Raw genomic sequence first — 21,020 nt, forward strand, 5'->3', positions numbered from 1 at the left:
TATAATATTTGTAACAAACATAAATTATAGAAATATCACAAAATATTGTAACGTCACTATCACATATGGGCAGTTCATTTCTTTTTGCCCTTGGCTGAACCCCGTCCTCCTTTCCCCCCCTTGGCACCACCCTCTGCAATGTCCAACTTTTTGTTGAGAGTGTCTTCTGTCGTTTTTATTTGTTCTTCCACTGATACCTTCATCTTCTTTACTTCTTCTGATAGGAATGTCTGAATCATCGATCGCAGTTCCTTCCTCGCATCTGACTCTTCTACAATAGATAAGTCACATTAAACATCTTTAACAAACATTAACATCATAAACATGCCACGAGATGTTACAATGTCACTATCACACAAGTACTTCATTTCTTTTTCCTTGTGGTTGAGCTCCTTAACTACAGGAATATTCATCAAGTTCCAATAATTTTTGGCGTTTTTTGTTTTTTTTAAATGTAGAGATTTCGGAAGCCAATTTACTTGTCCTGCTATATAAAATTTCAAAAATGATTTAAGTAGTCAGGAGGAGAGCTTATTACAGGACAAAATGCCCATGGGCTAACACATGACCCTGTCTCAAAATCAGGAGGTGGGCTTATTACAGGACAATAAGCCAAGAGGGCTAATACATTACCCCTGTCCCAAAATCAGGAGGTGAGCTTATTACAGGACAATAAACCAAGAGGGCTAACACATTACATGACCCTGTCTCAAAATCAGGGGGTGGGCTTATTACAGGACAATAAACCAAGAGGGCGAACACATTACCCCTGTCTCAAAATCAGGAGGTGAGCTTATTGCAGGAAAAAATGCCCATGGGCTAACACATGACCCTGTCTCAAAATCAGGAGGTGAGCTTATTACAAGAATGTGAACAATACAGTGGTACAGTGTAGTGCTAGAAGCAATAGCCACAAAGGGCTTGTTATGAAGTACAGGCTTTCAACCAAATGAATGTATAATTATGGGCTCTGATATAAGTAACCTCACAGCATATATATATAATATGTAGGTAGAATGGACCCAGTTCTCTGCCATTTTATACACTTTAACAAGACATCCAAGCAAATTGTGATGTCTTGAACCAGGCAATAGCTAAACGGGAGAATTTGATTTGTCATGAGATATTTTTAAGGGTGCAGTAAAGTTGTAACTGAACACTATCATGGATTTTTACCTGGCTCAGGAGTTTTCTCCCCTTGTTCTCCTTCTCCTGATTCCCTCTCCGGATCCTCTGTAATCAGATCTTCTGCCGACTCCTCTATAGGAACATCTGGCTCACCCGCTGGAAAATTACATGCACAAAAACGTTTTATTCAGAAAGTATAAGAGTGTCTATTTTAACAAGTGTGTTAAATTTTTAATGTGATCTGGGAAAACTGAACAGAAAAGAAAATGAAATAAGGAAACCGTGTGTGTAACCAATTCAGTATAGATATGTATTATTTGTAAAATATTAATGGTTAAATTGATACCACAGTAAGGCTACGTGCTTATATAGTGAAACAATGCTTACAGTGTGTAAATATCTCCAATATAAAAGTGCTACTATCAGCTCATATCAAACATGGGTTTGTTGAATTAAGAATAACAAATTGAGTACATAACAAATTGAAGCATGCTAATATCAAATATGAAATAGTCCTACACTGAACACAATAGAAATACCAACACCATCCTCATAATTCCTCTATAGATTACCCGTGTATAAATAAAAATAAACAGTAACTTTGTCATAAAATTACCTGAAAAATAACAATAGGAAAATAAAGGAAACGGGAATAATTATTGAAGGGTTAGGAAGAGTAAGGTAGCTTTCCATTATCTATACTTTGTTTTATCATGATGTACTCGAGCAGTACTTATGAAATATGCAAATGGGGAAAACAATTTTTTTTAAATATTCAATGGAAAGTTTATAAAAAATTAATTTTTAAAATTTCATCACCATTGATAATTATGACAGGCACATTATCACTCCTAGAGAGTCAAGGAATGTGTGGTCCGAGAGTTGTGTTTGTGGTCATAGTGTCTACATAACTGACTGTATGAGGTTGTATTCTCAATGATTTAAAGTTTTACAATATGATGGTATTTTATAAATAATACCTGTTTATCAAATTTTACATAATTATTATTTATCTTGCGTCAGGGTTAAAAAATTCCAGAATGGTGAGACAAAGTTTAAGCAAATATGTAATTATGAACTTTCTGAGAACAGTGCAGTGTATCGCCATCTTCGAATAACTAGACAGACTAGGCAAGTGTATGGCCTGTGTAGACTTTTCACACATAATATTCTGAACACAATGTGGACTGATTTTGTAAGTTAAGCATGCCTCATTGTCCATGATTTGTTTGTGAATAAGATTGAAATCCTTCAACATGCAAAAGAATTGATAGATTCAATTATACATAGAACATATGCCGTCCCAAACAAGCAACCTCCTCTAAGGACCCCAAAAGAGTTTTACAGAAAGGAGATCATGCAAATTGAAATATTCAGTCATTTTTCTCTGTGTGCATGTGTGTGTTTGTTTGTTTAATGCCTCATGAAAAGTCAGGATCTTTTCGAGGCAGTTTTATTGTAGAAGCTGTTATCCAGAGTAATTTGGGTAAAATGACTCCAAAAACACAACCACTAATTCGCAAGTCAGTTAATCTCAGTTTCCAAAGAAATCACCACAACTAGGGATCAAACTACAAACCTCGGATCTTCATCCAAGGTTACAATAGTCTGATGCTGTAAAATGGAGCTGTCACTACCCTTCCCTTTGTGCCACAAACAGATAAAATATACCACAATTACTGTGTTTGCTACAGATATACAGTTGTGACCTTGGTGATCAAGGTGACCATGACCTAGTTCCCTTTCCTTAAAACATATTGATGCACTACATGTATATACCAGTATTGGCTGCACCAGCGAATGTCACATGTTTGTGACGGCCCTCTCCTGTTGTCAATAGCAATGATACTATTATTACAAATTTACATATCTAGAAATAAAAACTTTCTAGTATATATAATAAAATGTACACCTTTACAATATACATAAAAACATAAGCAAAAATAAAATACAAAAAGAAATGAATTTGAAGAACTGATACCTCAAAAAAATCTCAGTTTTTTTAAACAAAAAATAAAATCTTCTTCCTAAAACAATGATAGGGTTATGCATTATTTCTGTTGGGTGATTAACAGTTTCTGTCACAAAAATGAAATACATGTAATGAAAAGTCATGTACTTGTACATGAAAACGTTTATTTCCAAGGGAGATAACTTACCTTCAGACTGAGGTGGTGAGGGAGGAACTCCAACGTAGGTCAACGACAAATCGAGGCGTACCTGAGGACAAATAATTTACTGTAAAATTGAATTCCTAATTTTACTTTTCATACATGTAGTATAAAATCATAATATGTAAATATATATACATATATATAATAGATACAGATCACTATACATATAATTACTAAAGAAATCAAATTTGCTGTTTTATCTTGAGAAAAAAAAAGAAAGAATTTCAATTTTAATGGAACTGATTTTGTTGAAAGGCAATGGGCACAAGAAAAAAATGTTTCCTTTATCATGGTCAAGTTAAATGAACTTGGGTACATAAAGGAATAGTTTTAATAAAGAAGTGTTTATTTTAACTACAACCATGGGCTAATTTCAGGATAAAAATATCATCTGATCGTTTAAAGAACCATTTCAATATATGTAACACAATTATCTCCCAACGCTAAACAGCAATCCAGCCTGTCAATGTGATCTCCTACAGGTTCACTTACCAGTGGTGTGAAGGCGTATTTATACATCTTGAAGTGACGGAAATATGTATTGACTACATATTCTGTTATCAAACGGATCTCATCAGCAGTAAAGAGTTCAATACTGTAGGGAGGTCTCTACAAATACAACATCTATCTTAATACATAACCACAGTCATTGGTATTACTTTCTGAACACATCAAAAAATGAGATTTGTTTCAGGAAATTTGCACTTATTGACAAAGATCTTTACAGTGCCTAGGGATTTATTTTAATAAAGCAATGTTGTTCAAAATAGAAAAACCATTAAAATATTACATCTTAGTGTTATTTCTAGCTTGTTGACAGATGGGTAAGAAATAATACAGTCATTATTCTTGTTAAATTTTGATGACTTTGTCATAGAAAATGAAGTAAGGTACAAATATTCTTCTCATCCTGATTTAGCCATTTTTAATGTGAGAATATATGTGTAATGCTAATGGCTCTAACAAACAGGTTCTATCTATAGACATGGGATCATTAAGTTTTCTCTATACTTACATTGACAGAATGACACAACACAAGCTCTTTAAAATAGTTGAATGTCTGGTCAACATTTCCGAATGGAGTTTCTGAAAAAAAAATAACACCCAAAAGTTATGTAGTCTAAGGAAATGTATATATGAACTATATTTCTTCTATATAATAAGTTGATGAAAACAGCTTTGTTGAAATGAATATAAAAACAGACATAAAACATTCATTTTTCAATCCCAGAGATTCTTATGTTAAAATTCATTACCTATACAAACTTCATGTGTCTTTTTCACAATAGAAAACAATGCAGACATCTTTTCTCTGTTAAAACCATTTTCTTTAGCAAACTGTATTGTGTAGTAGTACAGGTCAAGGAGAATTCCAGACTTGAGATTTTCTTTGTAGTCACTCAGATGGAACACCTCTGCCAACACTCTGCCAAACAAGGGAGACAACTAAGTCAATATTACTGAATACCTTATCATAATTACTGTTTATTAATTAATAAGGTGAATTTAAAATTTATGACATGTTTATCTAACATTAAGCATGGAAAAAGGGGAGGGGGCTACACATTACTTCTTACTCACAGTCAGGAGGTGGGCTTTTCACTGGTTAATGGAAATTTAAACTGAAGAGCAATATTTATGGGTGGGGTCATTGTGGGATAAACACCATAATAATCAATCTATAATGTGGAAAAGATCTTAAGATATAAGCTTCTATATAGCCTAAATAAGACGATATGTATATATATACGTATGTATGTATATTAATTTACTTAATTTTACAGTCCAAAAACTTTGACAAAAGCTATCTTTAAAATTGCTGGGAAGAAACAAAAAATGATACATACAATAATCATGTACAAAAACAATATTGTCTTCCAATAATAAGGATCAGAAAAATCTTTGGCAGTTCAATTTTTCTCAACATCATATCTGTACTTACTGCTTGATATGTGCTGCATTCTCTGACTCATTGATTTTGTCTACATCATCAACAGTGAGATCAGCCCTGTACCAAAATAGGTTTAAAATGGTATACAAATTGTTTACTTTGATAAAATGCCAAACAAGTTACCAAATGACCGCTGTCTTTAATCACCTTTGACTTATAATCTGATATGGAAAAAATCTTGTTCATTCCTCAGGATTTTCTTTCCCATATCACAAAAAAGATTCAAACACAATTTTAAACTCATAAAGGGCCACATAAACTTTGATGTCAATGTTAATTTCATCCCGATAATATGAAAATCAACTGAGAAATAAATTCCCAGCATACAAAAATATGATACCAGTACGGGTATATGCATATGCTCCATATATATATTTCAATATATGTAATATCAGTATACATTTTTATATATCTAGACCAGACACCTTAGGCTGTCTATATAATAGATTTAGTAACCTTTATAGCATATACACACTGGAATGGAATTTGTTTTAACTTTATGTTTTGTAATTCTATTGACAAATAAGATATATCTTTTAAAAGATACGAAATAAATCATGAAGATGTGAGATAATATTTATATAATTTTGGCAAATGATGGATTGACATTGCTATATAATATATCTGAAGGGGAAAAAGTCAGGTTAGCAGGCTTCTGCCAATCAGTCACATGTAGCCTTGTCGAGTCTAGTTTCAAATATCATTTCTGATTGATAGGTCACCAGTATAATCAGTTTTCAGTTCAATACTTACCACACACACACTTTAGCTCTGTGATTTCTTGGCTGAAAAAGGGAAGGAAATTATTAATTTGTGATATCGTTTAAAGTCAAAGAAGTAGAATGAATGACTTCGCTGTTAGTGGTGTTTCAGTAACGTTACTCATCCAATATACAGTTATCAATTACCGAATTATTTAACACCGATTGTACTATCCAATGTCATTTTCATCTATTTATGATCACCTGTATTAATTTTGGAACATCTTTAGTCTCTATTGGATCTTCCATAAGCATAGGAGACGGCATTTTGTCTTTTGACAATGTAAACAACGCTGTCCTCTTTTTTTTCCTTTAATGGAGTTTGTTGCCAAGAGAGCATAAACTTCCGGTTTAATTTTCTATCCGAGTTACCTCCCTTACACCAACTATTCGATAGGTAAACGTTTTAAAAAATCTTACAATTCTGAGAAGGAGTACGAACTTGTTCCAGATACTTGGCCTCTGTTTGATATCCAAGGTTCCGTCCTCGACTTTAGCTATGGTAAACAAAGAATAATGTATCTTCAATGCCATATTGGAATATTTGGTTATGATATTTTTAGTATTAGAATCGTCACGAACCTTCCTCGGATTCCGGACTTATGTTTTTTTTTTTAATATTCAGTCTGTCAAATCATGGCACCTGTGACCAAAATGTCTGTTTTGATTTTTCTAACTCATCACCTATTCCAAAACTAAGGACTGAATGGTTTGTTTTCCAAATTATAAAAAAAATAAAAGCGAAAGGCTATAAAAATGACCGAGGCCAACATGTTGACATGCTCGTTAGTATATACTCTCGTGGCATTGTACTGGCGTCTACTTTCTCATAACGACATCAGATTGACATAGCATGACATGAAAGACCAAAGACTAAATAAAATGTATAATTATCTAATCTTAATATATATGCACGAGTAATAGATTTGAAGAAATTTTGTCAAAAGCAAATTCGATGACTACACGGTCACCTTCATCTTATAACACAACCAGTAGAAGATTTGAGTGTGACGTTTCTGTGACTACATGGTCACCTTCATCTTATAACACAACCAGTAGAAGATTTGAGTGTGACGTTTCTGTGACTACATGGTCACCTTCATCTTATAACACAACCAGTAGAAGATTTGAGTGTGACGTTTCTGTGACTACATGGTCACTTTCATCTTATAACACAACCAGTACAAGATTAGAGTGTGACGTTTCTGTGACTACACGGTAACCATCATCTTATAACACAACCAGCAGAAAATTAGAGTGTGACGTTTCGATGACTACACGGTCACCTTCATCTTATAACACAACCAACCAGTAGAAGATTAGAGTGTGACGTTTCTGTGACTACATGGTCACCTTCATCTTATAACACAACCAGTAGAAGATTAGAGTGTGACGTTTCGATGACTATACGGTCACCTTCATCTTATAACACAACCAGTAGAAGATTAGAGTGTGACGTTTCTGTGACTACATGGTCACTTTCATCTTATAACACAACCAGTACAAGATTAGAGTGTGACGTTTCTGTGACTACACGGTAACCATCATCTTATAACACAACCAGCAGAAAATAAGAGTGTGACGTTTCGATGACTACACGGTCACCTTCATCTTATAACACAACCAGTAGAAGATTAGAGTGTGACGTTTCTGTGACTACATGGTCACTTTCATCTTATAACACAACCAGTACAAGATTAGAGTGTGACGTTTCGATGACTATACGGTCACCTTCATCTTATAACACAACCAGTAGAAGATTAGAGTGTGACGTTTCTGTGACTACATGGTCACTTTCATCTTATAACACAACCAGTACAAGATTAGAGTGTGACGTTTCTGTGACTACATGGTCACCTTCATCTTATAACACAACCAGTAGAAGATTAGAGTGTGACGTTTCTGTGACTACACGGTAACCATCATCTTATAACACAACCAGCAGAAAATAAGAGTGTGACGTTTCGATGACTACACGGTCACCTTCATCTTATAACACAACCAGTAGAAGATTAGAGTGTGACGTTTCGATGACTACACGGTCACCTTCATCTTATAACACAACCGGTAGAAGATTAGAGTGTGACGTTTCGATGACTACACGATCACCTTCATCTTATAACACAACCGGTAGAATATTTGAGTGTGACGTTTCGATGACTACACGGTCACCTTCATCTTATAACACAACCAGTAGAAGATTAGAGTGTAATGTTTCGATGACTACACGGTCACATTCATCAGACAAATCTACATCCAATGTACGTAGTTTCGGTGAAAGCGGGTGATAAAAATGTAAATCTGCTAAAGAGATAAAGAAAGCAAATTCAAAAACGTATTTTTCTGTTAGAAACAATTGTTTTTAATGCAGTAGAAAGAAACAGGGAAATTCATAAAATCGTAACTCCTGTAAGTAAGAGTTAATTAAGAGCCTGGAAAAACAACAAAGATGAAGCTGTCTTGTGACTGAATGGATTATAACGAGTATCAGATACGACTACTCAAAACTACTCCAGTCAATAGGCAAACCTTATAGCTCTTCGTACATCGTTCATTCTGTATTGATTCGACAAACATTTTCCTCAATCAGCATATGTAAAAATACTTTTTGAATGTTTTTTTCGATCAGTTTCCTTTCAGCCTCTTGTGAGAATGTGACACTCTTTAAATCAATTTAAATATTTATTTTTTAATTTTAAGGGCGGTTATCGTTGATGGTGGGGACGCTTTTCCTTCCAAAGGACTTCAAATTATTCTGCTGGCAATAATGCAATTATCTCAGCTTCATCGTTATTCCGGTATTTCCGAGCTAGAACTACAATTTTGTGAAGATGGTGGTATTTTCTTGTTTCTGTTTACGATGCTACGTTAGCAAGGTTCGATACTTTTGTCTTCATTTTAAGTTTATATGATGAAGATATGAAAGTAGTATTTTTATCCTAACGACATTTCTCTTTATATAATACTGAATAATGACACAGAAAACACTTTATTAAAAATAAACGTTTATTCCGACATTCAACCAAGAAATAATGTTGTACATGATATACTAGGTTATCTCCCTTGTACAGCGATCTGCCTTCACCGAGAGTATTACAATCAATAACTCAACTCGCTAAAAAATCATTATTTCACAAACAAGACTTTATATGAATAAAATTCACGCTGATCTTAAACACTGAAATGAGCTTGATGATATCTTCTATGGAGAATGCGATCCAACATTTTGTTGAAGCCAAGGTATATAATTTTCAACACGTGTGTATGCTCCTGGTGAGTCAGGCTCTGGAATAAGACCAACGAGTTAAAGACCTAATATCTAAATCAATTTTACTTGAAAAAAATACTCTACTAGTAGTATTTAAATGATAATGTCACATGTTTTATAAGAAGAAAATATTTATTAAAACTGATATTATGGCATAATTTATGCATAACTGTTACCCATACTTAGTGTTGGTTGTAGCTGAAGTGAAATTAGTACGTAAAAGGGGGATATTATCTTTATTGAAAATATTTATAAAGTTGCAATGAACTTTCAGCTGATTTGTGATATTTCTTCATGTTTGTTTCATTTATTAACTAGCGTTGATAGAATACCCTTAAAAGAAATTATTATATCAACAAAAATACCTGCACATCCATACCCCCATGATACAATTCCTTCTAGCTGCCATTTTCCGCTCAGTTTACATATAAATGGGCCTCCACTGTCACCCTGAAACAGTAAAAATCAATCGACGACCTCATAAGTTCGCTGTGGTGAAAAAAATCTTCACGTAAATAATACGTTGTGTTTACTATCATATCCAAGAGTACGAAAGGAATTTCCACAAATATGACCATTTCATTGAATTACTGGTGTAGTGTTGGGTAGGAAAGTTAGCATGATCCATGGGTCCAGGGGACGTAAATATGATTTTGAAACTCTTATAAAAAGGAGTTTTTTTCTCTTTTTAATGCTTTGGAAAAAAAGATGTTTGTGTCTGCTCTTATTTAATTACCCATTCACTCAACAATACTAGTATACACCCCATCTAGATATTTAAAACTCTCTGATAATTTTTTTAATATTCCTCAGTCGCTTCCTAGTTTTTAAAATTTAAGCATGACTGACGAGTTCTAAATGATGTATGATGCAGCATAATTCATTACTTTCCTTTCCTGTATTTGACCCTGTAAAGGTGCTATCCGCTTGTGCCTTTGTACCATCTTTATAAACTTTCCGAGTGACAATTACTTATTTGTCGTTACCAATCAAGCTGACTATGAATACTAACAACACCAGTCCATCTCCAACAAATTTCTATCTACATTTGCAAAATGAAAACTTGTTTTATCGAAATGCCTAATTTAAATTCAATGGAATGGTTTTAATTTCCGTATATAGGAATAACGTTAGATACTTTGAAACCTCTATATAAGAAATAACTGTTTAGTAAGACCCCCTGTTTCATTAAGTGACCTTTATGAACATTCAGATATGTGCCATAATCTGAATGTTTGCAGTATTTGGATTTAAATCTTTTAATAACGATTTAAAAGTACTAGAGAAAATTTAAATTGTTACAAAAAAAATGCAGAAGCGCCAATCGGGCATTGTACCTGGCATGTATCGTGTCCACCGGCGTCAAATCCAGCACAGATCATGTTGGCTGTGACCCCACCATCAAGAGATGCGTTACAACTCTGTAAGTTCACTACCGGAAGTGCAACTTGTTTTAAAATACCTGCGCCGCCAGTGCCTAGAAATAAAGGCAGACAAAGTCAGGGAAGACAGGCTAAATTAGGTTCAGAGGTCAAGGATTCTAGGAGGGAAAGTTGAGACTAAAAGGAACACTTATGTGGGAATATCCCTCAAGAAACGTAATGGTTGTCACATAAATTGTACCTATTTTCCATATTTCCATATGGGATCTTACCCTCGGTTTCCCCCCAACCAGATGACATGCATTCCGTTCCGTCCGGAGCTGTTTCTGTCGGTAGACACGCCACGCTGACGTAATCGTTAATCGTGAAGGGTGGGTCCACCTTCAGTAACGTGATGTCATTGTCAATTTCGGCTGCTTTGTACTGGTCGTGCATTAGTACTTTGACAACGTCTCTTAACTGTTGATGTGGGTCATCTTTCTTCTCGTGTTGTTTTCCCGCGTAAATTTTCCAGTTTTTGGGGTCTCTGTTTCTGTAAAATACGAAAAAAATAACAACAGTAATATCGTTTGGACAAAACATGACACCAGCATAATGATTCTGTTTTTTTCATGATTTAATGTTTGCCTCGAACTGATACAGATTATCGAACATATTAACTATTAAATTTCTCCGTAAAAAATTACCATCTATTTTATATATTTTCGTAAAAGACTTGAAGCTTCAAAGAAACTATCTTACTCCTCAAAACAGTGAGACGCTGTTGCAACCCATTGGGGGGCAATCAATGTACCCCCGCACATATGGCTCCCTAAAAACCTCAGGGACACCTGCCAAGGTAAACTGTTTGGAATAGCAATCTTCCCTCCGACGATTTTGGTATTTCCAGCAGCCGGTGTAATAGCGGGAACTCCACACGTTGCGACATTTCCTAAAATAAAAAAAAATGACCGTTGTTCTAGCTATCCAATGCAATTTCAAATCGGCAATAAATCATAATCTGTGAAAGTGGGGGGAGGGGGGGGGGGTAGGGGGGGAGGGGGGGGAAGAGGGAAAGTCGATAACATCACTTCATACACACTCACTATTTTTAACCTATAGAATTTATATAGTGAATTATCATGTTGATGCTTCAGAATTTGGGGCGGACTTAGATTTTTATCGCTCAGGCATTAAAACATGTTACGGGAAATATTGCACTTTTAATGTTTTATATAATTCATATACATGTTTTTGTTGAACATGATTATTTCCTGACATCAAGAACTCGCGAAGACCCTAATCAAATAAACTGAAACAAGAAAATGTATTCCACCGAAATATGCTTATTTCAAGTCCTTTCTATTTCAACAAGAACGCGTTATTTCAATGTTACAAAAACAGAACACTCACCACATACAAGTTCCTCGGTCCCCCCAGGACAGTCATCTTGTCCATTGCATACTTGATTGGCACGAATACATGAATTGTCATTACACCTAAAGTCGTCCGCATTCGGGCAAGCAGCTGGTAAATTACACAATAGTAGTCAATTTATTCCAAATATATTTCATAAAAAAATAATTTCCTTCTTCCATTTGAACCTAGAACTAAGGTTCTAACCGGACTTTCGTCGGGAATGTTTCCAGTTACCAATGTTTATTGGCTTACAAAATTCGGTCTACGGATGTTATATGGTATTAACACGCGAGGAGAAAATTCGGATGTTGAAGTTGTAAAATCACAAATGAAATATAAGCATGGGTTACTGAATGTGTACTTCTTGTACAGCTTGCTATCTTAGGTTCGAACTCCCGTGATTTTGCTAAAACCCAGATGCAAAAAAAGGTTTTATTTTCCACATGGAACTCACTGATTTTCTTCACTGACTTTGATTGCGGTGTATCTTATTTTCGTAATTTATTCCATCTTCGAGAACAGGAAACTCAAATCCCCTCGACAATGACATCAATAACATGTCGACGAAATTATTACTTACGAATCCGGTCATGGACGTCATAGGTTATATTGAAACCAAATCCTCCAATACTTTCATCCGTTACAAACCGGATGTTGAGGGAGTTCCGTTTACTCGTGATGTATTCTGGGTAAACAAACCCACATAGACGTGTATTTTTATGGCCGTCTGTAATACTAACATAATCATATTGGCAATCTTCGTCTTCCTCTGTCTGAAATGACTGAAACGACAAAGGTATCTATTATCAAGCTGTATTTTCTGTTATTTGGATCAATACTTTCTACTATGTTTAAAATATACACATTAGTTGTTTGTGACCTTGACACCAGAACAAATGTAATAGATTTTGTAAGAAAATTTTATTTATTTACACACACATGTATGTATTTATTTTTTATTTAAACATATTTTATTTGTACAAAGTATACAAGCAGGATTGGGCACAAGTTTTCTAACTTATATAAAGCCCTTTCCAAATGTATGTATGTGTGTGCGTGCGTGCGTGCGTGCGTGCGTACGTACGTATGTTCGTTCCAAATGCGATAATTAACCACTGAATGAAAAGAATTTGCATCAAACACAAAAAGTCAATTAGTTTTGTACATGTACATAAAAATCAAAGACTAAAAGTCGTTCAAATTTTCTCTAGCCTTATCCCCTAAAGACAGGGGTACTTATATCCAATGGGATATCATCTATAATTTCCTGTAAAAACGTGAACATGATATGGGGGTAAGACTTAGTTCTCGAATTTTTGTTTGATGAAGGTGACTTTGTAGTCATCGAAACGTCACACTCAAATCTTCTACCCGTTGTGTTATAAGAAGTTCTATTCTATTGTCATTACTCACCTGAAGAAAATGTAAAAAAAAAAAATAAATAAACTAGGTTTTGGCTCAAATTCTATACCCGAGGATAGAAAGCCTATATCTATAACGGATGTATTACAAATGAACCTTTGCAAAGGTATGAAGTATACACAGATAAGGAATTCAATGTTAGACTATGTATCTTGAAATGACGAAATGTATTGAATTTCCTTCGATTTCATCTTTTAAGATAAACTCAGTACCATATAAATCACAAGACGTACGTACGTTAATTGTCAGTGTGATGACTTTGCCAGCAGGAGCAGTTATGGTCCAGCGACACAATAGATCGTTAGGGTACTCGGTGACACCATCAAAGAGGTCAGAGGTCAACATCCCGTGGTTATCCCTCAGTGTGACCCTCTTGGTACAGGCTGTGTCGTGCGTCTGAGGGTCAGCTAACGTACAAAATAGTTGTAATTAAGATCTGTATTATTGTTCATATACAAATGTTTACAGCAAGTCCACCTTCAAAATCGAAGGATTCCTTGGACAAACGATGCTCTTCTCTGCTCTCTGGAATACGTTAAGACATTTCTGAAGGCTCTCGGGTTACAGTGTCATGGGGTACAGATGAGGTGTCCACAACTTAGGACAGAATCACTGTTACGTTTACAGACTAGTTACAATGTCACACTAAGAAAGTCTTGTAATATACTGTGGTATACATAGAGTAAGTATAGCGGTTAAAACAATAACATGTGAACAGAAAGTAATATAGAATACCGGAGTCACTAAATATCAAAACGAGGCAGTAACCGAAAAATAAGGATGGAATAATGAAGCCAGCACTTGAATTGCCAAGATGTGGATGAATGAAAATACTGCCCCCCAAAACACAAGTGAACAGCACCATTCAATAAAACATTAGAATCAGATACCATGTAGACAAGTAAATAAGTAAGCTACATCATACAGCTACTTCATCCTTTAAGGACTCGTTAGTGATGCTACATCATACAGCTGCTTCATCCTTTAAGGACTCGTTAGTGATGCTACATCATACAGCTACTTCATCCTTTAAGGACTCGTTAGTGATGCTAAATCATACAGCTAATTCATCCTTTAAGGACTCCTTAGTGATGCTACATCATACAGCTGCTTCATCCTTTAAGGACTCGTTAGTGATGCTACATCATACAGCTAATTCATCCTTCTAGGACTCGTCAGTGATGCTACATCATACAGCTACTTCATCCTTCTAGGACTTGTCAGTGATGCAAAGTGAATCAATTGTTGTAACCTAAATGTCAAAACTTCTAGGACTCGTCAGTGATGCAAAGTGAATCAATTGTTGTAACCTAAATGTCAAAGCTTCTAGGACTCGTCAGTGATGCAAAGTGCGTCAATTGTTGTAACCTAAATGTCAAAACTTCTAGGACTCGTCAGTGATGCAAAGTGTGTCAATTGTTGTAACCTAAATGTCAAAACTTCTAGGACTCGTCAGTGATGCAAAGTGCGTCAATTGTTGTATCCTAAATGTCAAAACTTCTAGGACTCGTCAGTGATGCAAAGTGCGTCAATTGTTGTAACCTAAATGTCAAAACTTCTAGGACTCGTCAGTGATGCAAAGTGCGTCAATTGATGTAACCTAAATGTCAAAACTTCTAGGACTCGTTAGTGATGCAAAGTGCGTCAATTGTTGTAACTTAAATGTCAAAAAGCAAATTATTGATTTTTTTAAATAAAAAAGATACTTACATGTAACTTTGACCGCTTCAAATGTTGCGTTAATGCCTTTACCGTTGTAGCTCCTATCGGAGTAGAAAGCAATCATCATGTTGTTTGTCTTTGACCATTCGTCTCTGGGCACTCTTCGACCACAGATCGTGGCCAGGAGATCATCCGCAGTGCTGGGACCGTCATAAATCCTGACACTGTCGTATTTACACAGAAAGGAACCTTCTACACCAAAGTCGTTGAAATGAACCTTGATTACGTAACCTTCAGGGCCAAAAATCCTCCAAACACAGGTAGTGTTGACCTCGTAATTTTTCCCTGAACCAAAATTTGGAGTTTGTATAATCCCAGGACCTGAGTAGTTAATCCACTGGTCACACCCATCGGGCCCAGCGTCGTGTTTTATCTCTGTAGGCAATCCGGTGGCTACAAGGAAGCAATCAATTGAATATGTTATTAATGTACCTAATTTGATACCGTTTCTGTTGATAGTTTACCTGACAAACTTAATGTTTTCTGTATTTCTCCTTTAAAGTATGTATAAACCTTTTTCATAAAGTTTTGTCAGCTTTATGGAAGCCACTATCCAAAGACTACCAAACAAAAATTTCTTCGAAATCGTTAAAATGAAACCTATCACCAACACAGCTTTATCAACACAATTAAGACAATTATATGAACATGTACTTTTTATTTCTTATTTCATGACGATAGAACGAGTGGAAAGGCCTATATACTATAACTTTATTTATAATATAACAAGCCTGCTGCAGCACACGCCTGAAAACACTGTTATCGCGTCGTCATTAGACAAAACATATTGTAAACCTCTAAATTGCGAATTTTTGGTGTTGTATTGCTTTTCATAGGCCAATGTATAAATTATTTTGAATCTTTCATTTGTATATGAAAATGAAAAATATCAAAACGCTCCATTTGCTCTTCCTGGAGTTTCTATATGAACCTATATTATTTTCACGTCGATTTTGACTTTGAATTTCATTTAGGCACCGTGTATACTGTACATCAGATATGACCAAATGAACAACAATTTACCATAAGGTCAAACATATGTAAAACGAAACTTCAACAGATCATATTGGTTATATCAACATACCATCAACTGCTTCCCAGTGTACCATAAATCCTTTGAAACTGGACTCTTCATCCGAGAAGAACTTGACCAGTGCGTGGTCACTCGGAATGATGATGGGGTCAGGAGCAGTGTCCCCACAGTACTCACCTGTTTTATGAAGAGATAGAGAAGCTGGTAATCTTGGCGTTCTAAGACGTTTCCAGTTGAAATTAATTACAAAGCATTACTGAGAGAAGTCGACAAACTCGTAACACAGGGGTTCAAACGTTGATGAAAATTACGGTGAGGTTCTATGGTCGCCATTGTGATGTCAATGAGAAGTGATGTATTTCTTTGTGTGATCTGGACGTGTTTGATGTCTGTAAGTTTGTCTGTTGGTTCCGTTCTTGTATACCTTGTTCTCATTTGAGAACGTGACATTACTTACTAAATTGATCAATGTTTATATTGCGGGAGTTGTCGATGAAGCAGAAGACGCTTACTGTTTTGGAACACCTGCTCTTATTCTCTTTTTTCTTTTTCAGGGTTTCAGTGTAAATGTTTGCTTTGTTCATTTAATTTGGAATTTGAGTTTGGATTATGATTATGTTGCCACGTTGGTGTTTTATTTTATTATTTATTTTTTTTTTTTTATGTTTTTAGTAAACATGTGGCGTCAGATCAGGTGTTGTAGCCGATTTATTACAATCTAATTCGTATTTCAATAATAAAACACTAGCCCACATCATTTTAAAGCTATCACAAGCTGATAAGGCATGCGTCGCGTGGCAGCAACAACCTTGTGTTTATCGAGACTTCGGGAAATGACGCTAGGTTTCGATAGATTGTGTTGACAACTATGTAGAACGGAATGTGTTGGGGTCAGAGTTGTTGAAGACTGTAGAAGTTGTGAGTCGAACATGATTGTGAATTATTCTTATTCCTGTAAGGATATGAAGTGGTGAACATTAATCTACCTGGCGGTTTCCTTGATTTAAACAGTTTTCATTTTGAGAACGTAGGATCCATCTAGATTTTGATGGTACCTATATGTTCTTATTTATATGGTATCAATGTACTCTTTCTTAATCATAGCTTTGTTTTCAAGGAAGGGGTTTTAAAAGGTAAACCTAGATATGTATCTGCCAATTTTCGGTAGATATATCAGTGGCCATGACATTCTGCCTTACACCTCAATCTGTCCGTATATATGAAGATCTTTTTTTTTCTGTATTTATGTCACTATGTTAAAGACATGACAAACTATGGCCTTCACCTCGGTCTGTATGTCAGACAAGCTATGACCTTGGCCTCTATGTGGATATCATTATTTATATGTGCCCGTGACAGCTGTTCAGATTTGACTCACCTACAAGAGAATGATCCTTGCCATTGAAGATAGTAAGTCGATCAGTATCACAGACGGCATGTCCATCCTCGATCTCGAAGTCGGGGTCAAAGGTTAACTTGATAAACTAAAGGTAAATAAGTATACAACTTTTTACATGTTGCTTCTTATCTTTCATATCAAAACTTTTGTGATCAGTTTCATTACTTCTTATGTAATACATATCGATTGTTTGACGCACGTAGAAGATGGGTAATATATTACATTGTTTGTCTTTGTTAATCAATTCTTACCACAATATTGCAAAAGGACTCTTTCTAGAAAAAAATCAAGTTTCTCGTTTTCAGACTTTAACTGGATGAATGAAATCCGTGTATGAAGAAAGTTCAGTCTAGCGATTTAGTTTTTATGTATAAGATTTAATTTCTGTATTGATTACTTGACTGAGTTTGATTAATTTATTCCGGTTTATGGCATTCTTCTTTCAATTCACTGTTTAAAACTTCTGTGCCTACATCTAATATGACCCAATATAGAAATATTGTGTCAAAATGCCGTTCTGGTAAATTTTCGTGAAACTCAAATTTCGAGGATAAAAAACACTGTTTCATGGGCAGTTGATTTAAATAAATCAGAATAAATGATGTTCAAGGGACCGACCAACACTAAAACTTCATGTCAATTATCTTACAGTTATTTGTGTTTTAATTCGAGTTTGGATCATAATGTTGACATATTGGTATTTCTTTGGTTGTTTTTCTCTTTCTCTGTTTTTTTTTTTTTTTTTATGTTTATTACCCATAAAATTAACGAAATAAAAATATCATTGAAAAAAATGTGATTTTACGATAAATATACATCGGGAAGTGTTTGGACATCTCACCTTAGGTAGCATTCTGAAATCCATGTTTGAAATTACAAGTTTGATATCGCTCTATCCTTAGGCGTACCAATAAAACCTACCATTCCGTGCGGAACATTGATATCCCAGTGGCATTCTGTATCGTTCTCATACTCCGATATTGGCCCAGTGTAGTCCATACTGCTGAAAGAACCAGATGTACCGTTTTGCCATGCACTACTCCTACAGCCGGACAATCCTGTAACATTTGTAGGAATATTACGGTATTACCGTGAATCGTGTGTTTTACTAATCAGAGGTTACACTAACAAGGTACCTTGACCATATATAGTAATGTCTGTATTATCTTTATTTTGATGATGCTAAACTTCTATTGGTTACATTAGCATTTTATAATAGGTTTTTTTTGTATTGTTGTTTGGTTGGTATTCAGATTTAAAATTGTCCGTCTAACTGTTACCTTATAATTTGTTATTTGCCCTTAACTTTGTAGGTGTATTTCAGAATATTACTTAAGTGTGTTATATTTGTATGTAACAATGTAACAAGGTATGATATTGATAACCTATTTCTGTGTGTTGATTTTTACGTCATCAGTAACTTATTTGTGAAATGAATTTGTATGATATTGATAACCTATTTCTGTGTGTTGATTTTTACGTCATCAGTAACTTATTTGTGAAATGAATTTGTATGATATTGATAACTTATTTCTGTGTGTTGATTTTTACGTCATCAGTAACTTATTTGTGAAATAAATTTGTATGATATTGATAACCTATTTCTGTGTGTTGACTTTTACGTCATCAGTAACTTATTTGTGAAATTAATTTGTATGATATTGATAACCTATTTCTGTGTGTTGATTTTTACGTCATCAGTAACTTATTTGTGAAATAAATGTGTATGATATTGATAACTTATTTCTGTGTGTTGTGTAGTACCTTATAAGAAACTGTCTATGAGTTGTACCCTACCTGTTTGTTTGCCACAATTGTCCTCGTCCGCCAGATCCCCACAGTCGTTACTTCCATCACAAACCCAGTTTTTGGGGATGCATGTGTTGTCCGGACACTCATATTCTGTGCCTTTACATACGCCTGTAATTGTTACATTATATATACTTAATCAACCTTTACTATACATCACATTGAAAACATAAATACTATGTATATTTTTGTACGTCGAAAGAGAAGCTCAGACTTTAAACATGGCAAAAATATATATTGTCTTAACTCTTTTCCATCTGAAATCACCTTTCCAAGTCAATACATTTGTGTTTATTCCAAAATATGATCAAACTCATTGAGTGATGTTGTGCAGATGCCTAAGTTGCGTACCGGAAGCTGCGCAGTTTTCTTCATCGCTCGAATCACCACATTGATTGTGTCCGTCACAGATTCCAATTTTGGGAACACATCGGTTATTGGCACATCTGTAGAAGTTGCCTCCACATCCGGCTGTAGAATAAACACGAATGTTTACTTAGTTGTAGTCATACAGAACTGATATAGAAAAGGCCATGTGTTAGACGGTTTGATAACAAACCGCATGAGTACAGCAAATTATACTATTTTCAGAATTTCTTATGTAATCGTTCGAAACAGCAAGTAAATCTTACTTGACGCTTGAACAAAGTCGTAAGTGATATTAAAGCCTTTAGCTTGTCTGTGGCTGTTGGTGTTGAGATACAAGGACAGATATCGGTGGGATGAGATCAACTCCAGACTTGCGTTCCCACAAAACTTCCCAATTAGTGGTGAGCGTGCGTTTTTGCCGTCATATATCGCCAAATAGTCGTTGTCACACCTTGAGGAGAAACAAGTTCAGTAAACAACTCAAATAAAATGAATATGTGCTTAAATAGATTTGCGTTCAAGATGCGATGAAAGTGATAACGGATAGATTCAAAAGGGGGAAATGTGTCGTGAAAAATAGATAAGAAATGGGATAAATTGTGTAAAAAAAAATAGATGTGCTCTTCATTTATGTTAGCGGATCGATATCTAAATATTCTGCCTTTTCTATTGGTTTACAGATTATCACCTTCCCATCAATAGAAACAAGAAGCAAACATACTCATTGTCGTCTTCTAACTCAAACCACAGAGCCCGGAGCCGGATAATTTTTCCGGATGTGGAATGTATTCTCCAGTGACAATATATATCATTTTCGTATAATGTCGTATTTGGATTGGACGAGATGTATCTGTGGTTATGTGTTAGCTGAGAAGGTCCTCCACAGCCAGAGTGTCCTGAATCTTAAAATAAAATATACAAAGATAACAAATGCTATTTACATTTTGTCCTAAATCTTCACACACAAAAAGCAAAGATAACAAACGCTGTTTATACTTCGTCCCGAATCTTCACACACAAAAACAAAGGAAACAAAAAACATTTTTATATTTCGTCCCGAATCTTCACACACAAAAAGCAAAGTTAACAAAAGCTATTTATATTTTGTCTAGGATCGTCTTTAAAAAAAATAACAAGAGTTTTTTTTATATATTTTGTACCGAATTTTCGCAGAAAACAAAGATAAGAAACGCTTATCATTTCA

General features: G+C 35.0%; 2 protein-coding genes across 2 annotated transcripts; both read right to left on the reverse strand.

The window, feature by feature from the left end:
• Positions 1-62: 62 nt before the first annotated feature.
• On the reverse strand, positions 63-6,278 carry LOC132561859 (cilia- and flagella-associated protein 119-like). Its single transcript, XM_060226567.1, has 9 exons — positions 6,219-6,278; positions 6,007-6,038; positions 5,245-5,310; positions 4,559-4,728; positions 4,318-4,388; positions 3,795-3,911; positions 3,288-3,348; positions 1,177-1,284; positions 63-271 (listed from the first exon to the last, which is right to left on the reverse strand). The coding sequence occupies exons 1-9, from the start codon at positions 6,267-6,269 to the stop codon at positions 75-77; spliced, it is 873 nt and encodes a 290-aa protein (XP_060082550.1). The 5' UTR covers positions 6,270-6,278; the 3' UTR covers positions 63-74.
• A 2,938-nt stretch (positions 6,279-9,216) lies between these two features.
• On the reverse strand, positions 9,217-20,718 carry LOC132561854 (suppressor of tumorigenicity 14 protein homolog; the record flags this gene model as incomplete). Its single annotated transcript, XM_060226563.1, has 16 exons — positions 9,217-9,299; positions 9,648-9,732; positions 10,620-10,759; positions 10,937-11,196; positions 11,406-11,595; positions 12,057-12,170; positions 12,643-12,844; positions 13,722-13,891; positions 15,195-15,599; positions 16,291-16,416; positions 17,618-17,723; positions 18,560-18,696; positions 19,436-19,558; positions 19,799-19,918; positions 20,080-20,267; positions 20,538-20,718. Coding segments are annotated over 16 exons (2,630 nt in total), but the record flags the coding sequence as incomplete, so codon positions are not given.
• Between the last annotated feature and the right edge of the window lie 302 nt (positions 20,719-21,020).

Source organism: Ylistrum balloti, unplaced genomic scaffold (assembly GCF_031769215.1).
Source record: "Ylistrum balloti isolate Yb309-2 unplaced genomic scaffold, AGI_CSIRO_Ybal_v1 Utg371292, whole genome shotgun sequence".
Lineage (NCBI taxonomy): Eukaryota > Metazoa > Mollusca > Bivalvia > Pectinida > Pectinidae > Ylistrum > Ylistrum balloti.

Coding starts and splice junctions, on each gene's coding strand:
- LOC132561859 (XM_060226567.1), bottom strand. CDS start 6,269: ATGCTTATGGAAGATCCAATAGAGACTAAAGATGTTCCAAAATTAATA. Junction 4,729..5,244: donor AATGCAGCACATATCAAGCA/GTAAGTACAGAT, acceptor CTTGTTTGGCAG/AGTGTTGGCAGAGGTGTTCC. Junction 272..1,176: donor GGAGAAAACTCCTGAGCCAG/GTAAAAATCCAT, acceptor TATCTATTGTAG/AAGAGTCAGATGCGAGGAAG.